The sequence below is a fragment of the Argopecten irradians genome, chromosome 5 (genome assembly GCF_041381155.1).
Source record: "Argopecten irradians isolate NY chromosome 5, Ai_NY, whole genome shotgun sequence".
Classification (NCBI taxonomy): Eukaryota; Metazoa; Mollusca; class Bivalvia; order Pectinida; family Pectinidae; genus Argopecten; species Argopecten irradians.
This window is the reverse complement of record NC_091138.1, coordinates 16,219,920-16,242,188: the sequence shown is the minus strand read 5'-3', so window position 1 is coordinate 16,242,188 and position 22,269 is coordinate 16,219,920. Positions and strand designations below refer to the sequence as shown.

Genomic DNA, 22,269 nt, shown 5'->3' with positions numbered 1-22,269 from the left:
GAAAGTGAATGGTTGAATGAACAAAACACCCACAATTTTATGTCCAGAGCAAGCCCACAGTTCTTTTTATCTATCTCACATGTTAAATCTAACAAACTAGGTTATAACAATCTTGCTTACCTGTATCTGTTTCTCTCTTCTGTCTTTCCTGTATCCTGCCAGGATGTACAATAGTGTGTTCCTTTGGTTTTGCATAGTTCGACCAATGGTCTTCCGTCATTTCCGAACTGTTTTGAGTTACGAGCCAGTGTAGGATGCCGTATACTGGTCTTAGGAAGTTAGATAATATCTTCCACAATTCTGCTTGTTTCTCCGTATTTTTATCCATCTGCTTGTTGGCTTTCTCCAGCTGCTAGAAATGTGAACATCCCACTCTGCGTTCCAATGATGCCTCTCCAAATCTACATGATCCTTTATTTCTGCACATTCTGTATATTTAATTTATCATACTCGGCTGATCTTCGGGTCTTTAGAATACGCACTCTTTGAATATCTCCTGTTAGCGGCTATGCACTAACCTTTTACTTATTTCCTTACATTCTGATTTCTTTTGGTCATCTATTCTGTGGGTTGTTCGGGCCAAAATGCCAAAATTGATCTTGCCATTACCCATACCATCGAAACATTTCTTTTGGATGTTATTAATAAATATGGTTAACATATGAATCTTTAATTACTTGTGAACATCAATATTTAGTCAAAATGGTTGACTGAAGTTTGACTTTTTTGTATCACACTGTCGTTTTTTTCTGTTAAATGTCCGAGTATGACCAATATAGTTCGACTTGATACATTCCATAGTTTGTCCTTTGTTTCCTGTACACATCCTAAGTATGACCAGTGACCAGGTAGACTTCAATGGTTCAAAGTAATAGAGAACTGAACTGAACGTGGACAGTATTCATGACATTGACAACACAATAAACCAATATCAGTGAGGCTTCATATTTATTGTTCAGCACTTAGCATATCAATCTCACAATGATATACAATAACATTATACCTATAGAGAGAGTACTGCTAGGAGAGTAGCGTAGCTCACATACCATCACATATAATGTACAAGGATAGAATAAGTTATACATTGTAATTGTACTGCTAGGAGAGTAGCGTAGCTCACATACCATCACATATAATGTACCAGGATAGAATAAGTTATACAATGTAATTGTACTGGCAGGAAGGTAGCATAGCTCACATACCATCACATATGTAATATTCCGTCTTTGCATATTACAGAGTTAGCTCCCTTGCGGGTAGGTATCGATTGTTACGTCATTATTTTGTGAGCGCAATTCACGTCGTTTTCACCGAAACGTAAGACGTTACGCTCGCAAACTTATGACGTCACAATCAATACCTACCCGCAAGTGCGGATAACTCTGTAATATGCATTTCGGAATACCATGATAGAATAAGTTATAAGATATAATTGTATCGTTAGTAAGGTAGCATAGCTCACATATTATCACATATAAATATACCAGGATAGAGTAAGTGACACAATGGAAAAAACAACATGATTCGAGCACTTGTCCTCTCAATGTCCTGATTATGATATATAGACCACAAAGTAATCCTTGAAAGCCAAATGGTAATGTATAGCAGTATGCTGCTTTGTAATCCTGAATTATGATGATGATAAAGCACTATATCACAATTTGTATCATTATGATAATATGCAAATATATACCAACAAGCAATTACTATCATAATAAACTCAACAACTGTCTTCAGTTTTACAATAAATATCTCTCATATAAGAATCTCTCTTTCTCTTTGTTACAATGTATTATGAGTAGTGACTAATACACCTAAGCTTATCAAACAAGCAAACAATATTTAATTAATCTCTGATAGGGGCTAAATTTGAGTTAACAAGGGAGGGTCAATTGATGCAAGCTGATACTCTACAACCTTCTATTCACAGCAATACCAACATAATATCCAATGGCAGGCATTTTCTCAAAAATCAGTATTTAGTGGAACAAACATTTATGAACATCATGATTTGCTACCTAAAATCTACGTTCAGACGAAACACTGAATAAACCCTACACCACAAATAAATAAGATGGACTTGTATTGTTCTCTACTTAAACAGCTTCTGATGAAAAAGACTTTGATGGAAGGCCAAACTAGGTGCAATATTTTACAAATTTAAAGCTATTGAAATATAGATATCTAAGGAAATCTGAGTATCCTAACTCCAGCATGCTTAGTTTATCTAAGAGAATCTGAGTACCCTAACTCCAGCATGCTTAGTTTATCTAAGAGAATCTGAGTATCCTAACTCCAGCATGCTTAGTTGAAATACCTGCACAATCATTATAACACATACCATACAGGCATCTGTCAAAATGCATAATATTAAGGAAGAGAGATGAAAAATTTCATGGGTAAATGGTATTTTCTTTCAATATCTACATACTGGCATCTTATTGTCAAGATGTAATAATGTCAATAGAGTTAGACACCTAAATGGTCCGTCTCTCTTAGTCATCTCAACTATACATAATAAGAGTTGCTTAAAGGATGAGGGGAAGTAACTCCCAAGTGAGAACTAATCTTGACCTGCCACTGAAACCCTGACAACATAAATATTAACTATTCATGTCCGTTTTGTTTCCTTGAAAGACCATAGTCACCACCTTTCTATTTAAGTGTTCAAGACGTTGCTATGATCCAAATATGAAAATTTAGCGACAAATTGTACATAGAAGGTAGCTACAGGCAAAACAATGCACAGATAGAGAGATGTGATACAAACATAAAGCAACACCCCTAGGCTTTGTTTGAACCCCTGGGTTTTGCTGAAGCCTACCATTAATAAATACATTGTAGGCGATAGAAGATCTGTACAATCTACATTGTAACAATCTGCTGTAAATCTACATGATAAAAATCTGTTATCTAGACTTGACCAGGGTTCTGAATCTCTTTAATACCATAGGATCTGTTCCAAACATCAGTGACCTCCTTACATCACAGGTTCTGGTCTATTTTGCAGCTCTGAGAGGACCAAGGTTGAGGTGGACGCGATGTTCGAGCCACACAGTTTGGGGTTCTTGACCCTCTGAGGGCAGTGCGATGGCCGTGTTCCTGTAATCATGCTTCAACCAGAAAGCAACCTGTAACAGGTCATGAGAAAACAGAAATAAAACAAGTGACATAACAGAAATAACAGCAATGGAGAATTATAAACTACACGATTTCTAAATCCTGAGAACATCTACATCATATCATTCTCCCAAAGGTCCACAAATGGCTAGGTGATAGAATGTGGTTTTAAATTTGAAGAAAACTTGTGTGAGATTTACATCAGAAAAGTTTTCATTATCAGAAATCAGATTTATGGGACAACATATCGCTAAATTAAAATTGTTATTTTTTTTATTTCATTTATTTTTTTTATCACACTTGTATTATCTCAAGAGTGACATTACTAATAAGATATATCATAAGTTTAAAGTTTTACCCTGACATCTCCTTCCTGTATCCCTGGCGTCACCTTTACTACTATCCCGATCTTGTTGTCTCTTCTAAACTTCACAACACTGAAAGTAAATAGTCTTTTTACAGTACCAAGTCATACATGTTTTGTAACAGTAATACTATGGCTAATCGTACAAACAGGGCTACACTATTTACGCTCGTATAGACGGGTATGCCATATCATGATAATGACATACCCGCTATACTGTGCACGAAATACAGGACAATGTATAATACAATAAAACATCAATTTTGATTCTACGAATTGGTGAATAACTATACTACATATATTTGGATTCTTGGCCGTGAGTTGAACACAGAGCAAATATTTATCCCGTACGTTCCCCCAGACGACATTTTTCTATGTAAAAGAAGCGTTTCCATGAGCATAAATATATATAGCCTAGCCCGGTTTGTAGGATTAGCCCCGGTTAGTAAGAGAAGTTGTTATTATCCTTCATTTTCTTAGGATTTAATTTTCATAACTGAGCCAATACGATAATAATAGAATATACTAACTACAAACTTGTGTATACAAGAGTAATCAAACTATATAGTGGTAATATCAAATACCACAGCTAATAACTTATTGTGTACACAGATCATGTTGGTGGATAATACTCAGGCTAAACTATTCACATTATCAGAAGACCCCTGGAATCCAAAACAAATCACTTTTATCATTTTATGCTTGACTATAGGAGGGATTAAAATGGACAAAGTTGTGTTTGGTATTACAGCAAATCAGAAGTAAAGGCGAAAAACACTTTGACCTGACATTATTTGGGGTATTATATCTATAAGTAAAGTGGACACTTTGACCTGACATTATTTGGGGTATTATATTTATAAGTAAAGTGTTTACTTAATGTAAGTATGTATACCTTGGATCATCCTTGAACACTTCTTGTCCTTGGTTCCCATCGTCATATATTGCAGCATCGTCCCGGCTAGAAATGATCACCTCTTGTTTTGGCAGCTCAACCTTAGGAGTACGAAAATATCTTTTAAACATTTTGGATTAAGGACTGGAGGCAATGCATCTATGAATCTATCTTTGATCACTGTAGGAGTGGAGGTCATGTAACTATGAATCTATCTCTGATAACTTTAGGAGTGAAGATCATGTATTTATGAATCTATCTTTGATCACTGTAGGAGTGAAGGTCATGTATCTATGAATCTATCTTTGATTACTGTAGGAGTACTGTACGTAGGAGTCATGTATCTATGAATCTATCTTTGATCACTGTAGGAGTGGAGGTCATGTATCTTAGAATCTATCTTTGATCCTGTAGGAGTGGACTATGTATACTATGAATCTACTTAGAGATGCTGAAGTCGCTCTTATCTATGATGACTACTATCTACTTAGGGTGAAGTGTCACTGTATAGGTAGTGACTGAGGACTACAGAAGTATAACCTATTAGAGTTGCTGAAGTCCCTCGTCCTTTATAGGTAGTAGACTGATGGACTACAGAAGTATAAACCTACCTTAGAGTTGCTGAAGTCGTCCTCCCTTTATAGGTAGTAGACTGATGGACTACAGAAGTATAAACCTACCTAGAGTTGCTGAAGTCGTCCTCGTCCTTTATAGGTAGTAGACTGATGGACTACAGAAGTATAAACCTACCTTAGAGTTGCTGAAGTCGTCCTCGTCCTTTATAGGTAGTAGACTGATGGACTACAGAAGTATAAACCTACCTTAGAGTTGCTGAAGTCGTCCTCGTCCTTTATAGGTAGTAGACTGATGGACTACAGAAGTATAAACCTACCTTAGAGTTGCTGAAGTCGTCCTCGTCCTTTATAGGTAGTAGACTGATGGACTACAGAAGTATAAACCTACCTTAGAGTTGCTGAAGTCGTCCTCGTCCTTTATAGGTAGTAGACTGATGGACTACAGAAGTATTAAACCTACCTTAGAGTTGCTGAAGTCGTCCTCGTCCTTTATAGGTAGTAGACTGATGGACTACAGAAGTATTAACCTACCTTAGAGTTGCTGAAGTCGTCCTCGTCCTTTATAGTTAGTAGACTGATGGACTACAGAAGTATAAACCTACCTTAGAGTTGCTGAAGTCGTCCTCGTCCTTTATAGGTAGTAGACTGATGGACTACAGAAGTATTAACCTACCTTAGAGTTGCTGAAGTCGTCCTCGTCCTTTATAGGTAGTAGACTGATGGACTACAGAAGTATAAACCTACCTTAGAGTTGCTGAAGTCGTCCTCGTCCTTTATAGGTAGTAGACTGATGGACTACAGAAGTATAAACCTACCTTAGAGTTGCTGAAGTCGTCCTCATCCTTTATAGGTAGTAGACTGATGGACTACAGAAGTATAAACCTACCTTAGAGTTGCTGAAGTCGTCCTCGTCCTTTATAGGTAGTAGACTGATGGACAACAGAAGTATAAACCTACCTTAGAGTTGTTGAAGTCGTCCTCGTCCTTTATAGGTAGTAGACTGATGGACTACAGAAGTATAAACCTACCTTAGAGTTGCTGAAGTCGTCCTCGTCCTTTATAGGTAGTAGACTGATGGACTACAGAAGTATTAACCTACCTTAGAGTTGCTGAAGTCGTCCTCGTCCTTTATAGGTAGTAGACTGATGGACTACAGAAGTATTAACCTACCTTAGAGTTGTTGAAGTCGTCCTCGTCCTTTATAGGTAGTAGACTGATGGACTACAGAAGTATAAACCTACCTTAGAGTTGCTGAAGTCGTCCTCGTCCTTTATAGGTAGTAGACTGATGGACTACAGAGTACAGAAGTATAAACCTACCTTAGAGTTGCTGAAGTCGTCCTCGTCCTTTATAGGAAGTAGACTGATGGTTGTGTTGTATACAGCTGGGTTGCACACAGACAAAACAACCTTACAGTCCTGTGGACATAATATCATAATAAAACATTCCATATAGTAAGATATTTCAAGTATTTGTAAACTCTATAAAAAAAACTTATTTTTATCTTCTTCAGCTAATTTGATTTTATCAGTTAATTACCCAGATAGATAGCTTATGTGTAAATTGTAATCAGTCTGAAATTAGTATTAGCCAAACTCCCTTAAATTGTCAAATATCAAGAGATTGACTGAACAGTTACAAAATTTGTTTGCTTTAACATTTTTCCAATCAACCCAAACAGATAAACTGTTTTATAATTAAATAATTCTCAGATGCAAGTAGAGAATAATTCCATAACAATATAAATATCTCTAAGCAGGTAGTACAATGGACAAGTGGGCTATCAAATTCAAAAGCCATCAAGTCCATTAGGTCTTGATTTACTTAAGATAATTCATTGCTCTCTGTACTTCATGTTTTTTCAAAATAATTTGCTCCCATATAATGTAGAGAGAAAATAGCAACTTACCTTCTTGTACTTCAGTTCAGTAGGAGCAAAAATTCTTATCTCGGGAACATGAAGCCTGTAAGTAAAGATCAATAACCACTACACCTTCTACAGTGAAATCTTAAAGATCTCGATAAGTATTACTTGTCATGTTGATTATACATTTCTATATCAAACTGGCAGAACCAGAATTGATCAAGGATTTTAAGATGTATTTGTAGGAGTACTGTATATTAATTTCAAGTTTTTTTTAAGTCAATTAACCTCGTTATGTGCATAATACTTACAATGCAATCAGCTGAATCTTGAACTTTATTGAAAGTGGATTAAATTCTGGTTTGCTCAAATTGTGCTCGCATTCCTGAAAAACAAAAATAACAATGTAATAAAATAAAAAATAATTATGAACCTTTTGCTGCCAAGAATGCATCTAAAGATATTTTGGGAAAAAATGGAAATGGTCTATCACTTTCTGAAAATATTAACTTTATGGTCTACACAGACACTATAAAACTGATATGTATCATCCTAAACATTCCAGTTCAATCCAAGTTGATTTACTGTCGACGCGGGATTACTTCGAAAGGCACGGCTGCATTACTTCCTCGATATGTGGATGAACTAGTTACCTGTGCATCTATACACACGAGTGTGGTTAATTTATTCTGGGAATGCAGCGCTTGTTTTCATTGGTCGACGCATTTCTATAAACACGCCCATTTTCTCAAACAAGAGGCCCAGAGGGCCTGTATCGCTCACCTGGTTTTTTGTAAGTAATTATCACAAGACTCTGACAATTAGAAAAATAAGCAAAATTGACTCCCAAAGTTTAATTTTGAATCACAACCATACAATGATGCTATTGATACCATACAAATATGCTATCCAATACATAGGTTCAGAGACAAAGTAATTTATATGAAAGTAAAGTAGCCTAATTGACCTTTTTGACCTCGCATCTATTGCCGTCTAAGGCCCCGGGGGTCAGCCCTATCATTTGTACAATTTCAAATCCCAACCCTATAAGGATGCTACCATTGCATTATAAGTGCTCTTCCATTCTTAGTTGCAGAGAAGAAGTCGTTTATATAGAAATACATGTAGCTAAATTAGCCCCTTTTGACCCCACCCTTCAGGCCCCCGTGGGGTCAGACCAATCATTTGCAAAATTTTGAATCCAAACCCTATAAGGATGTAACCATTGCATTATGAGCGTAATCCCATGTTAAGTTGCAGAGAAAAAGTCATTTATATGGAAATTGACCACTTTTGACCCCACCCCTCAGGCCCCCGGGGGTCAGCCCTATCATTTGCACAATTTGGAATCCCCACCCTATAAGGATGCTACCATTGCATTATGGGTGCTATACCATGCTTAGTTGCAGAGAAGAAGTCATTTATATGGAAATAGCCAAATTGACCCCTTTTGACCCCGCCCCTCAGGCCCCTGGGGGGTCAGCCCTATCATTTGCACAATTTTGAATCCCCACCCTATAAGGATGCTACCATTGTATTATGGGTGCTTTACCATGCTTAGTTTCAGAGAAGAAGTCGTTTATATGGAAATAGCCAAATTGGCCCGTTTTGACCCCGCCCCTCAGGCCCCCGTGGCCCCCCCCGGGGGTCAGCCCCATCATTTGCACAATTTGGAATCCCTACCCTATAAGGATGCTACCATTGCATTATGGGTGCTATACCACGCTTAGCTGCAGAGAAGAAGTCCTTTATATGGAAAAAGCCAAATTGACCCCTTTTGACCCCGCCCCTCAAGCCCCCGGAGGGGTCAGCCCTATCATTTGCACAATTTTGAATCCCCACCCTATAAGGATGCTACCATTGCATTATGGGTGCTATACCATGCTTAGTTTCAGAGAAGAAGTCGTTTATATGGAAATAGCCAAATTGGCCCCTTTTGACCCCACCCCTCAGGCCCCCGGGAGGTCAGCCCTATCATTTATACAATTTTGAATCCCCACCCTATAAGGATGCTAACATTGCATTATGGGTGCTATCCCATGCTTGGTTTCAGAGAAGAAGTCATTTATATGGAAATAGCCAAATTGACCCCTTTTGACCCCGCCCCTCAGGCCCCACGGGGGTAAGCCCCATCATTTGTACAATTTTGAATCCCCACGCTATAACAATACTATCATTGCATTATGAGTGCTATCTCTTGGTTAGTTTCAGAGAAGAAGTCGTTTTTATGGAAATAGCCAAATTGACCCCATTTGACCCCGCCCCTCAGGCCCCCGGGGGGTCAGCCCCATCATTTGTACAATTTGGAATCCCCACCCTATAAGGATGCTACCATTGCATTATGGGTGCTATCCCATGCTTGGTTTCAGAGAAGAAGTCGTTTATATGGAAATAGCCAAATTGACCCCTTTAGGCCCCGCCCCTCAGGCCCCCGGGGGATCAGCCCCATCATTTGTACAATTTTCAGTTAGTAGCCCATAAGGATGCTACCAGTCAAATTTTGTTGAAATCCGACCAGCGGTTATGGAGAAGAAGTCGATTGTTGACGGACGACGGACGACGGACGCCGGACGCCGGACGCCGGACGCTGCGGTATCCCATAAGCTCACCTCGGTCCTTCGGACCAGGTGAGCTAAAAATAAGCTTCAGAAAAAACGTGCGTTCGAACTATCCGAATTGAAATCGGTATTAAAATCAGTTTCAGTACTGATACATATCTGACATACGCGACATAAAGCAGGAAATTTGTAGGAAAAGCACACATTTTGCTGATTTACCTGAAAGATGAATTCTCTATAATCGTGAGCATTTATTTGTAACAGAAGCCATGCGTGTAGTCAAAGCCCCAAAACAGCACCGTTGATCGAGGCCTAGAATCTACAACGACGTCCGTAATTATTTACCGGCAGTAAACCACAGAAAATCTAGTAAAGTATTAGTCCTTTGTTATATTTCGTAACTAAACATGTTTTTTTAATTATAAATAGAGTCGGTTGCTTTTACAAAACTGCTGCTGAAAATGTTTACATTCTGTTCGTAAAATTAGGTCACAATCGAACTGTCAAATTGTCTAACCCCCGATCGCAGATTGTCTACGTCTACGTCTACAGATTATGTTAATATAATTAAACTGATGAAAAGTATGTATCGTTTACGTTTACATTGTTGAAATATTACCAACAAGTGGATTGTTTTGGCTGGAGCTGAATATCCAGCGTTCTCGCTGACATGACACCGCGTAACTGGCTTGCCCAAACCAGCGTACGGCACATGTTTACAATAACAACTTGATCGGCTGACAAAAGAAAGACCAAATGTTGGATTTTAATGTCGATTTTAAGTGATATCTTTATCTAGATTGGGCCAAAGGAACTCTTCCACGTACATCAAGAACAAATATGTACGTTGTTGGGGTGTTGTTTTGTGCACAATATTTCAGCGCAAATAATTTTATCTATTACTTAAAATGTTCATTTTAATTCACTTTCTGTTTTAAAAGTCATTATAATGATCATTTATTCAGTCTTTAATTCAAAAATCTTTGTGGCAATAATCAAAATACCGTCATTTATGGGGATCCCATTGTGCCGACAAAAATCTTACTTTTACTTTGATCATTTGACGTGTTCAAACTGTCATTAACTTAAGATTTTTTTTTCCTAAAAAAAATTTGTGTTTGAACTCTCCGTCGGTTCAAATTAACCGGGACATTACAATACAGTATATATGTAAAGTTAATTAAAATATCGAGTTGTTTGTTCTACACAGAAACTGAGAAGCCATGTGCTACGCCGTCACATCTCGGTTATCACTGAATTGAAGAGCTTTACGTGCTGTCAGTGTTGTTTAAGGGGCGGGGCTTATGAAGTCAGACTCGACCAATCGCCACGCGCATGTTATCCCATTCAATTTGTGCCTGTAGTGATCAAAGGAACTTCCTCCGTCTGTCTGGTTAGTACTTCACCTGTGCCTTTCGAAGTAATCCCGCGTCGACAGTAAGTTTAGTACCAATTGTGGCATACTGGCTCAAAATTTTGTTTAATTTTTTTTGGTATTTTCAAGATTTGACAGTCTTTAAGGGTATTTATTTTTAATATTAGCATGTCTCAATTCAATATTTCGCAGATCAAATTTTGCAATCATAGCAATGACATCCCAGGGAAAATAGCCAACTATACAGTACTTGAATTGTATACTTTGTTCATTACAGTATTGATGACCTACCTTACATCTGAGTGACCTGCGGATCAGCAGGTGCTTGTGGCGAGGGTATAAAGATCCTGCATTCTCTGGCTGGAACTCCGGACTGGCTAATCTCTGACTGATACTGGCCACTATAAGGAGAGAAGATTTAACCATGTTTATTGTTGTATTATAGGTTGTTGTATTTTGATAAATCAAAACCGTACAATACATGGACCAAATGAAACATTCATTATGCATCTAAGTTAACAAAACTGTACAATACATGGACCCAATGAAACATTCATTATGCATCTAAGTTAACAAAACCGTACAATACATGGACCAAATGAAACATTCACTATGCATCTAAGTTAACAAAACTGTACAATACATGGACCCAATGAAACATTCATTATGCATCTAAGTTAACAAAACTGTACAATACATGGACCCAATGAAACATTCATTATGCATCTAAGTTAACAAAACGTACAATACATGGACCAATGAAACTCATTATGCATCTAACAAAACTGTACAATACATGGACCCAATGAAACATTCATTATGCATCTAAGTTAACAAAACTGTACAATACATGGACCCAATGAAACATTCATTATGCATCTAAGTTAACAAAACCGTACAATACATGGACCCAATGAAACATTCATTATTCATCTAAGTTAACAAAACCGTATAAGAATCTACATGCTTTTATTTCACACAATGTAGTACATCTGCTGCATAAAACATTAGCAAATGAAATGTAATTGGCCATGGATGGGGTTGGTATTTCTAATGATATGAGAGCTATATTTTTTAAGATTTCTATCTGACCCCAGGACCTCCGAACACTAGCCAGATGCTCTACTGATTGAGATACAAGGACTGATGGTCGACACTACCTTCCTCCCTCCTTTCTCCAAGTCTTTACCCCCAAAGACACAACAACACACAAGTTCACATAGATCCCCTGCTAAACATACACCCAACGTTTTAAAATGGGATTGGCAAGCTCATTCCAATTCCGCTACACTAGGGTCTGGGAATCCTGATATTTTAATAAATCTGCTGTAATATACTAAATTATCAAATATTACAAATGTGTACTGTAACAAACAATATTATACAAAACAATACAATATATCTAAAGTTATACATACCTTTGTCTAATGATACTGGTTCTGTGAAGATATCATCAGGTAGAGGATCAAAGTCTACTACAGGCTCTGGAGGGGCAAACGTCTTAATCACAGATTCTTCATTCTCCTTCAGAGTACTGTAACAAAGAAACATTCTGACTTATTATGATTTTTGTAATAAATAATTACTTTACATTATAATTCCTCTTTATAAAACCTCTCTTTGTTCCTGTTTTTATTTGTTGGTAAATTGCTAAAAAGTTGTGTTTCTTGAGTTTTATACATGTTTATCTCCTGACGAAAAACTTGGAATTTCTACTTATTTACCAATAGTCCATAAGTAAATAAATCTACTTATTTACCAATAGTCCATAAGTAAATAAATCTTTAACAGAAAGTGTGTAACCAGCTGATATCAATACTTATTGACCTCTCTTAACATTCTACTTTGATCATCTCCTATACTTTCCCTCAACATTCTATTTTAATTGTCTCCTATACCGTATTTTAAACCTATTTCTAAATACTTAACCGTCTACACTTAAACCCTGAATACGTTTACTATATGTAGCCTTTGATACTTTGACCCTGCTATCTTTTGATACTTTGACCCTGCTATCTTTTGATACTTTGAACCTGCTATTACTATTTAGTGACCAGCTTCCTATTTTGAGTACTTTTGTACCTCAGATTTTGATATTAAGTACCTTACCTGTGATTTTTAATAACTCTATGACTATATTACTTAGTACAGTATCCTACTTTTGAATACTTGCTACCTAATCTCTATTACTTAGTACCCCATCATTTAGTGCCTTATTTCTATTTGTGTTACTTTGGAATATTTTCTTTCCAACCTGTGATAATTATTCCCCACTTCTGAATATTAGTAACTATTCATTATTACAAAGTACATAACATGATAGAACAATAACTGATTGACTATACACATATATGCCACAATAGTGCCTGCATCCATCAGCACTATTGGTGGCACAATATTGAATGTGAATCTATTGTGACATCACTATGGCATGAAATTATTAGGTATAAACTTTGTGCTAGAACAAGGCATCAAAATTGACAAACAGGATATAACATACATGGAAAGGAATCACAAGCACACAATCTCTTATACATACATCTAGTATTTGGATATAGTAACACTGTTTTTTAATTAACCGTTCTGTCTCTAATACGTGAACTATGAGAATATCAATAATGAAGCATTATGTCTATTGAAAAAGTTGGGTAATCAATAATGTTTCCTTACTTCAGAATTTCCACACAACACCCACACAACATTGATAAACAATAACGGGCGTGACAACAGGGAGGAACAATACAAGTGATTAAAGTTTCACTGACAACAACCTAGTCCCCTTACCGACACTGAAATACAACACTGTCCGTGTAATGTGTCTAGCTGGCTAAGATATTGGTAAGGATAAATTTGATGGTCTTGGTGGTATTTTGTTTGTTTTTATCATACTCAAGTTTATCAAAAACAACATTTATTTATTTTTATTTTTTTTAACATACTCCTGTTTATGCAAAACAACATAATGTCAAAAAGGAATTTCAAGTGATGATCACAATACAAAAAGCTTTGAAAATTCTTACTTGATTAGGAAATAACAAAGATATATCATTAATCTACAGGGGTATTGGCAGGGTCAGAATAAAGAGGTGCTGCAATGCTAACAACACAAAGGTAGATTGTGATGAAGCAGGAATCAGGAAGATTATAATTAGCACACTTTAATCTTACACCAATGACCAGTAGTTTAACTGATACAATATTGTCTATTTCATATAGAAGCTATACACATGTTATGGGATACTGAAGTTTCTACCATCTAACATTAAATAGAGTGATAAAGAATTTGAAGTTGACTATGCTATTTAGTGAGACACACCTACTGTAAGTCACAAGACGGCTGTGGACCTTCTTTCTAACATTATATAAAAAGATGTAGATTATGCTATAGAGTGAGACCTACTATTATAAATATATAAGTCACTAGGTAGTTGTGGACCTTCCCCACAACATGTTTACTAGCTGGTAAAGAGGCTAATTAAGTAAGGCAACTTTGATATACATGTACCAGTACTACTTTTTTCACCAAGGCTATGCAGCATATTATGTCATTTTTATAAATAATATTACATGTATTTGTCATGTAATTAGGTAGTCAGCATGCAATCCATAACATCATATTTGTTTCTTATCTTATTATTAAACTATGAATAACTTCCCATCAAAATATATTAATTTTCATCTTTAGATTCCTTTAAAAACATGTGCTGATGACGGTTTGAACCCATATCCACTTTACCAAATGACTGTCTTCTAACATAGGTGAGTGTTGATTAATACAGAAAATTTACATATACAGAAAAACATTTCAGTGGCACACTTACCAAAATCTGTGAATGCTTTCATAACAAACAAAAATTTCAAATTGCAATATGCATTCCAAAAGAGTATAGCGAGGCAAGGCAGGTAAAATGCACAACTTAAAATCATAGTAAACGCAAGCTTAATGGTTTTGTCTGGGAGCCATCTTGCTCATGAACTAGCAATGCAGACTTGCAATTTGGCCAGTGAGTTGATCTAAAGCTACAAAGTTTTGGTCATCCTAAAAATTTTCTTTGTAATAATCAGCCAAATGACAGAGAGATTGATTGATATATACTCCATTTCAAAATTTACTTTATTTTCTTTCTAAAATGGCTACCAAACAAAAATTCCTCTGATAGTTCATGCACAACAATCCAGATCTACAAGTAGAGGAATACAGATACAGAATATAGAAAATGTCCGTCCTGAACACCTTCAGAGTCGATGCAACCAGAAACTAAAACTACATACTTAAATCTTAGATGATTAACTTTTAACCCAGTGTCTTATCTATTTTCTGGTTAAAAATTTGAAACCTTGGCATCAAAACCTACCTGAGATCTAGATGAATTATAAAGTATGTAAATGTAATACAAACTACTTGTATACATGTATGTTCTGTTGACAACAGATGCTTATTTTAGTAAAATCTTCTCTGTATTGATTTGTCCAACTCTTTCACAAAAGCCAAAAATATGATGTCCTTATTCAGATAAAATGTCATATGTAACCTGCTGAGTTTTTAAATTTTGATCAGTAGTTATATAAATATCACTTTTATTAGGTTAAGACTATATATATAAGTATAATGATTTCACACAACAAACCAAAACTTTATTTACCTCATACTTGAGCCGACCGATGCCTTCTTCTTGGCAGCGACAGATGTCAGTCCATACTTATCCATACTAGCCTACAATGATAAAAATATCAACTGAAATCTAAATAGAACTTCTGTATTTTACTGAATCACCAGTGTTATACCCGTAAAGCCATTCATAAATATCTAAGTGGGAGACAGCTGCATTTTATCAAATATTTGCAACTTATGTTGTAATCTGTTGAATTTTGAAAACATATTTTGTAGTGAAAATCTTTGCCAAAAACAAAATAATTCAATGACACCATCCAAGTAAAATATTGTTTCTACACGTACAGCGTAGTTGAGATAACTGCGTCGTCTCACATATTTCTTTCGCTCTTTTTCAGTTTTTTCTCGCTGGGCAAGCTGTTGGTAGGTCTCCAATAGAGAGAAAATCTGCAATGAACAAACAAAAAACTTCAATTTCTATGAAAAGAATATATGTAGATTGAAACAGCAAATATTAATTATAACCTTTAAGCAGAGACAAATTTTGTACAAATTTTGTGTAATGATGTCTGAACTTAACAAATTTAGTGTTTCACCAGATTCATTTCTAATGAAGGTGGAATAAAGAATGCAAAATCTGTTTATAAAGCAATACATCTAACGTTAGATAGTGAACAGATTTTCTATATGGCTATAAACATACTGTACACTCACCCTTTTAGAATTTGGATTCTCAAGAGCTTCCCAGCATCCACTGGCTGTATGAGAAGAGATAAAATAAGTAAACAATAGATTGCCTTGATAATAAATAGTAGAATAATACAATACATCTTTGTATCTTTCAACATATTGTCAAAAACTTCATTCAGAATCGAATAGCCATACAATGCAATTTACTCTACACAGAAACTTAAGATTCTACAAAGTTTTATCATCATATTTGTTAAACCATATGCATTACATTACTTTAATTAATGCAGGTGTGACTTTCATGAAAGTAACAATAATTCTCTTTTTGATATTTCACATTTTCTTTTTACATGTTGTTTGAAGTGGGTAATTTTTATCTGTACAACATAAAACCAACTTCGCTAGCCAAGGGTATTAGTCCGATTCTCTTTCTATTACCCTTGGCTTATCTGACTTCAGAACGGGTGGTCCCGCACTGCGCCACCTGCTGGATCACCGCAGTTGCGCCCCTTCCATTTACGTAATAAGTAACCAATTAAAAAGCTCGTATTATTGTTGTATGGTTGAAAAAATGTCAGTGCCCTATGAAACACGCGTGTTGTTTGCGACAGATTCAAAATACCAAAGATGAACATGTGTGTGAGTCATTTGTTTATTAGTGAGTTCGGACACCAGTTTTTGCGTTTCATGCAGAAGTTCTGCAGTGTCCAATTTTGTAACGAGATCGTAGTATATCTTTTAATTGTTTAATTTGTGAAACATAAACCATGCACGTACTTTCCAATCTGTTTGGAGAGCAACGTCTCCAAGACGTTCATTTAGCTGGTATAAAACATCTTAATTGATTAAATAGATAATAATATAACTTCGCTAGGAGTTGATGTTGACAGACATGCCTGATGCCTCATTATACAAATGTAGGTCACTATATATACTACCGCTTCAGTTCAGTTTTGTTGACAAATCAAAGCTGCGTTTTCATTGGTCGCCTGAACCTAGCCGCATCCAATCACAATTTGAAAGCAAAAACACCTGTTCTGAAGTGAGATATGCCAAGGGTAATAGAAAGAGAATCGGACTAATACCCTTGGCTAGCGAAGTTGAACATAAAACATACCACTGAAATTACTCTTTAAAGTTTCAAAATTCCTTTGTTAGTATCATTATTATACCATAGAGAATATAAAGTACCTTGTGGTTTGTCAGTAATGCCGACATCTCTGGTGGTCCAGCGACAGAAGCCACAGGCAAGGTAGTAAACTTTCTTGGTAGTGGTCTTGTTAGGGTCATCAGGATTAGTGACCACCTGACTTGTGGCCCGAGTGGTCATTGTGTGACAACAACTTGGACAGTCAAAACAGTTACTGCATCTGAAAAACACAGTATCATGAGCAACTAGATTCCTTGGACAGTCAAAACAGTTACTGCATCTGAAAAACACAGTATCATGAGCAACTAGATTCAAATGCTTGGTTCGGTGGTATTGGGACACATGTAATTTAATGGCATATCAGACATGTGAGACCTTGGGCCTAGGATGCATAACGGTACTGTTATGTACCAATTTTAGATGTGGAGCCGTTATGGGCCCATGCTATTTATGTAGAATCTGACTGTAATCTATAACAATATACAATAAGTACCATGAATCTTGGGGTTTCATATATAGCTGAAAATAATTGAAATGGTGGTCATTAACTGAATTATCTCCCTTTTCCTAAGTCATAATGCACTTTCAGTAGCACTTTCAGTAAGTTCCTTTGATTTCTTTGAGCTAGAATGTAATAAGTAGTGTATAATATAATTTTAGGCAAAGCCTATCTGAGAGTGCAGCAGTTAATCCATTCTTTCGTTTGTTGTTTTTTTAAATGTGTAACTAAATAGAAATATGCCAGCTGGTAAATAAAGGATTTCCAACGGCGAAAGAGTAATCTCCCCTGACCCATCAGTCTTATCGATATTGACATGTGTTTTGTTTTTATAGCTTATTGGGTGCACTGAATAACTGTACTGCTAGAAACCATATATAGAATTATTAATTATTAGAATAATAGCTTTGCTGTATTATTGGCATTGAGTTTATAACAAGAAAAACAATATTGAACATAGGATACTTCTACTTTCACTTTTTGCATTACTTGTTTGTAATCACGCGAGAATGTGATTTTGTAATCACGCGAGAGTGTGACTTTGGATACATGCTGGATCTTGTGATGACTTCCTGTTTTCGGTTTACGAGAAAGTTTTCCAACTCTACATATATGGATGAATTACATAGAATAACGTTACCGAGATACCTTTATCACAAGAGTTTGCTGCGGACTCTATTATAGAAATAGAAGGGACTTAATATACTCTAACTCTAAGCCATCACCTTGTGACTATGAAATAAATATTTTGGATTCTGGTTTTGACAGGATCAGTAAAATATCATGCAACAGCTGGTTTATGTGTATTTTCAATCAAAATATCAATGGTTGAATACCAAAGGAAATCATGCAGATGACATCAAAATAATACTGACACCATTAAATTGAAGCTGGCAAATTCATTAATGATATGTACGGTAACCCTTCAGTTAGTTCGAACAAAATTAAAGTATTTAGTTTTCTGAAGATAATATAGATGTATATTCAATCATTTTCTCGTAATCATGAGCATTTAATTTGTGAATTTATAATTAATATTGCGTAGCAGAAGCCGCATGCATATGTGCACGTGGACAAGGCCCCAAACAGAGACGTACAGCACCGTTCACGACCGCGGCCTAGAATTTACATCGACGTCCGTTAACTGAGATAGAAACTTTATTTAAACCACAGAAAATCTAGTTAGATCTTTTTTATATTTCGTAAAAAACGTAAATTTATTTATCTGCTTTTATAGTTAAAGAAAGTCCGGTTGCATTTACGAAACTGCTGTTGAAAATATTTGTTTACATTCAGTTTGTAAAATTAGGTCACAATCGCACTGTGACTATCAGATTGTCCAAAACCCTATTGCATATTGTCTGCTTCTAAAATTACGTAACTAGTTTTAACCTGATGAAAAGCTACTTATCTATTGTTTAATTACCCAACACGGGGATTGTTTTGGCTGGAGGTGAATATGTAATCACACCCACTTGCTGTGACCCAGCACCTGGCTTTTGCTGCTTTGTGTATGATATATCGGTATAAATGATTTTTATTTACGACTTAAAATGTTCATTATTTATCTGTCGTATGGTCATTATAATGATTATTTATACAATCTTTATTCCAAACATCAAAACTGTAGCAATATGCAAAATTTATCACTATTTTTGGGGATCCCATTGCGCCGATTTGCCGACAAAAATCTTACTTTTATGTTCATAATTTGATGTGTTCGAACAATCCGAAACAGGATTGATTATCATTATAAAAAGTCAGTGTTCGAACTATCACTAGCTAAAAAATTACTGTTTTTCTGGAGGTTTACCGTATGCATAGATTCTGACAGTTTTTTTAACGCATTTATATTCTGTTATATTCCTCAGATTATATTAATACATTTGTACTTAAGTGTGTAAAAATCCAATGAAATCTTTTTTTGGTGGAAGAATACTAATTATGCAAATTAAGAACTGATAAAAATCTGACATCATCAAAATACACCTGCATCACAGTACTACCTGGCCTGCAACACTTTAAACTGATTAATATATCATTCATTTTTTACTCTGCATATATATACCATGAATATACACAACACACCTATTTTTCTTGAGCTTTGCTTCTGTTGAAGGCATGTGCTCAAGGCAGTTTGGGCAGTATGGGGTGTCCACCTGAAATTAAAATGAACATTTTAAATTTAATATTTACATCCTGAATTGTTTTTTTTTCATTTTCAATTTCATATGTACACTTATACATTTTTATATATAGTTAAATGTCAGATACTCGTAGACTTCAATATAAGGGGAAAATAAAGTTTTAAAAAACGTAATGCTGATTAAAAAAACTGTATCAGAAAAAGGTGTCATGACTTTTAAATTGTTTTACAACTGATTTATTAATGATATCAATGTATTCTGTCTTTACACAAGAAATATTGATTATATCAATAAACATATGTCTCCCTTTCAGTATGTCATAAAATCACAATGTATATCATTGCCTGCATGTGCTCTTTGGATCCATTGACTTTATATATGTTATGGTTGAGAGAAATTTTACTTGTGTTTTAGCCCCATAGTAATTAAGCATGAATAGAAGTAATTCAGTTTGTGACTTTTACTAATAATTTAACTTTTGAGTAATAATTGTGTTAGTGGTGGACGTGGTGACTTGTAAAATTATCACACCATTTTTTTTTTGTTTTTTTTTTTCAGAAACATATATACATAGAGATTGGAAACTCCTTCTTTGTCTTTGTTGACAGGCAGCGGAACCTCCAGTTTATAGGCATTTTCCCTTTGCTAACTACTTTTAAGTGTATTCTTTTAAACACGATATTTTTGGATCAACACAAAGTTTAAACATAATATCATGGTTTGATGTGATCAGTTTTCCCGATTTATGTTATCTAATATGATTTTTGAAAGCATGAAAATCAGCAATTTTACCAGGTTTTTCGAAAATCAGCCTTTCAAAACCGGAAGTGCATTTTGTTTTATTAATAAACAAGTTAAAAAATATCTTTTTCTATCCAAAATCGTATTCAAACCATCTGAAAATTACTGAACTTTTATAACATATCAAAGTTATTCTGATGTATTTAATTATTTAAAAGTTTATCTAAAAACCCCTAAGCACATACAGAGGTACATCTGCCTATCGTAAAAATGGCGGAGTTGCCAATCTTTTATTTAAAACAACTTTATGCATTTCATTCACAGAGTCCAGCATTCAGGTAACTTAATTATTATCAATTACTCAAAGTGGTATCAAAACTGTTACTCAAATGCAGGACTGTTATATCCATGTATGAAGAATATATATATATTAATATGAATTTGCTATGTTGTGATTAATTAGATATGATAACAGGGAAATTATGCCACAAAATAGCATTGCCCTTTGTCATGAGTTTTATTCTAATACGAATTTTTGGCTAAAACTTGGCTTCATTTCAGAACTAATAATCAGTCACTGTCAGAAAATATCATCACCTGATCATGGCCTTTGTTCAAGGTTGTTGTGATAACTTTAAGGAAAGTACCTCTATCTGTTGTTCTGTAGTAAATTACTGGGTTTTATTCGACAGCAATGTGAACATATTATTATTAAGAAATGATATGATCGTGATATTGCCCCCCCTTTCCCATGCCAAAGAGCGAATGGTATGTTTGTACAAATAAATGTAAAATAGTAATACTTCATGAAGTACGCAGTCGCCACATCTCAATTTGAAGCAATGTCGACACAAATATAGCCTGCAAACAGGATGGTTCTTTCCACAGGAGCATACATATTTGACCAAGTTGACGTTCAGAGCCTGGAACGTCGCCATCTTGGATATGACGAATTGACACTCGGAACACTACGGATGTTTCTATTACTTGTAAGATGTTACGAAAATATATTTTAGGTGAACTTGTTTCCATTACGCCGAGTATGGATAGGCCTATTTTATCTGATGCATTTTGTCGGCAAATGGCTTACCGTTCCATTGCTTCATTTTCTTACGGATCCAATAGGAAAGACAAATTCAAAGATTTCGACATAAATTAAATGGGATTTTAATTTGTTTATTTCCTTTCATTTACCTATTTCACCAGTTAATTCATTTATTACTTATAAATCCTTGATTTATTCAATGACGAAAATCATTGATTTATTTAACTGGTTAAAAATCTCTGTCTGGATCAGGGAAATATTCCTGATATGTTATACATGTGCATTTTTTCATTGGAATTCCATTTTAATTGGAAATCATCACATTATGTGATATAATGTACATTAGAAATATATGTACAAGGTACAGTTTTGTATGCATATGTTTCTGGTTAAATAAACATTTTATATGTGTTTAAGTGATGTATAACCAACGAAATACATTTTCTCCAAATATATATACGTCCTTGTCCATAGGATTAGTGCTATGTATGTCAGTGTGAAAAGTTTTTTTGTTTTTTTTTTTCTAATTTGCCCCCCCCCCCCCCCCCCAGGAAAACGATTTGGTTTGGGGATGATGACAAATATTTAATTAAAGGGACAATTCATTCTAAGAGAACATTAAAAAAAAATTTTT

At 35.3% G+C, this 22,269-nt stretch overlaps 1 protein-coding gene across 1 annotated transcript; it reads right to left on the bottom strand.

Annotated features, from left to right (window-relative positions):
* Window positions 1-929: 929 nt before the first annotated feature.
* On the bottom strand, window positions 930-21,543 carry LOC138323009 (dynactin subunit 4-like). Its single transcript, XM_069267322.1, has 14 exons — window positions 21,394-21,543; window positions 19,791-19,861; window positions 17,245-17,423; window positions 16,078-16,121; window positions 15,709-15,810; window positions 15,395-15,465; window positions 12,170-12,285; window positions 11,043-11,152; window positions 7,130-7,203; window positions 6,864-6,918; window positions 6,274-6,372; window positions 4,380-4,480; window positions 3,479-3,557; window positions 930-3,131 (listed from the first exon to the last, which is right to left on the bottom strand). The coding sequence occupies exons 1-14, from the start codon at window positions 21,526-21,528 to the stop codon at window positions 3,000-3,002; spliced, it is 1,368 nt and encodes a 455-aa protein (XP_069123423.1). The 5' UTR covers window positions 21,529-21,543; the 3' UTR covers window positions 930-2,999.
* Window positions 21,544-22,269: the final 726 nt, after the last annotated feature.

Bases quoted from the DNA above. Each gene is read 5' to 3' on its own strand.
- LOC138323009 (XM_069267322.1), bottom strand. From the start codon at position 21,528: ATGGCGACGTTCCAGGCTCTGAACGTCAACTTGGTCAAATATGTATGC. The intron at 16,122-17,244 runs GTACTTTATATT...CTTCTCATACAG, and splicing joins CATTACTGACAAACCACAAG to CCAGTGGATGCTGGGAAGCT. The intron at 3,558-4,379 runs GTATACATACTT...ATTTACTTTCAG, and splicing joins GTGTTCAAGGATGATCCAAG to TGTTGTGAAGTTTAGAAGAG.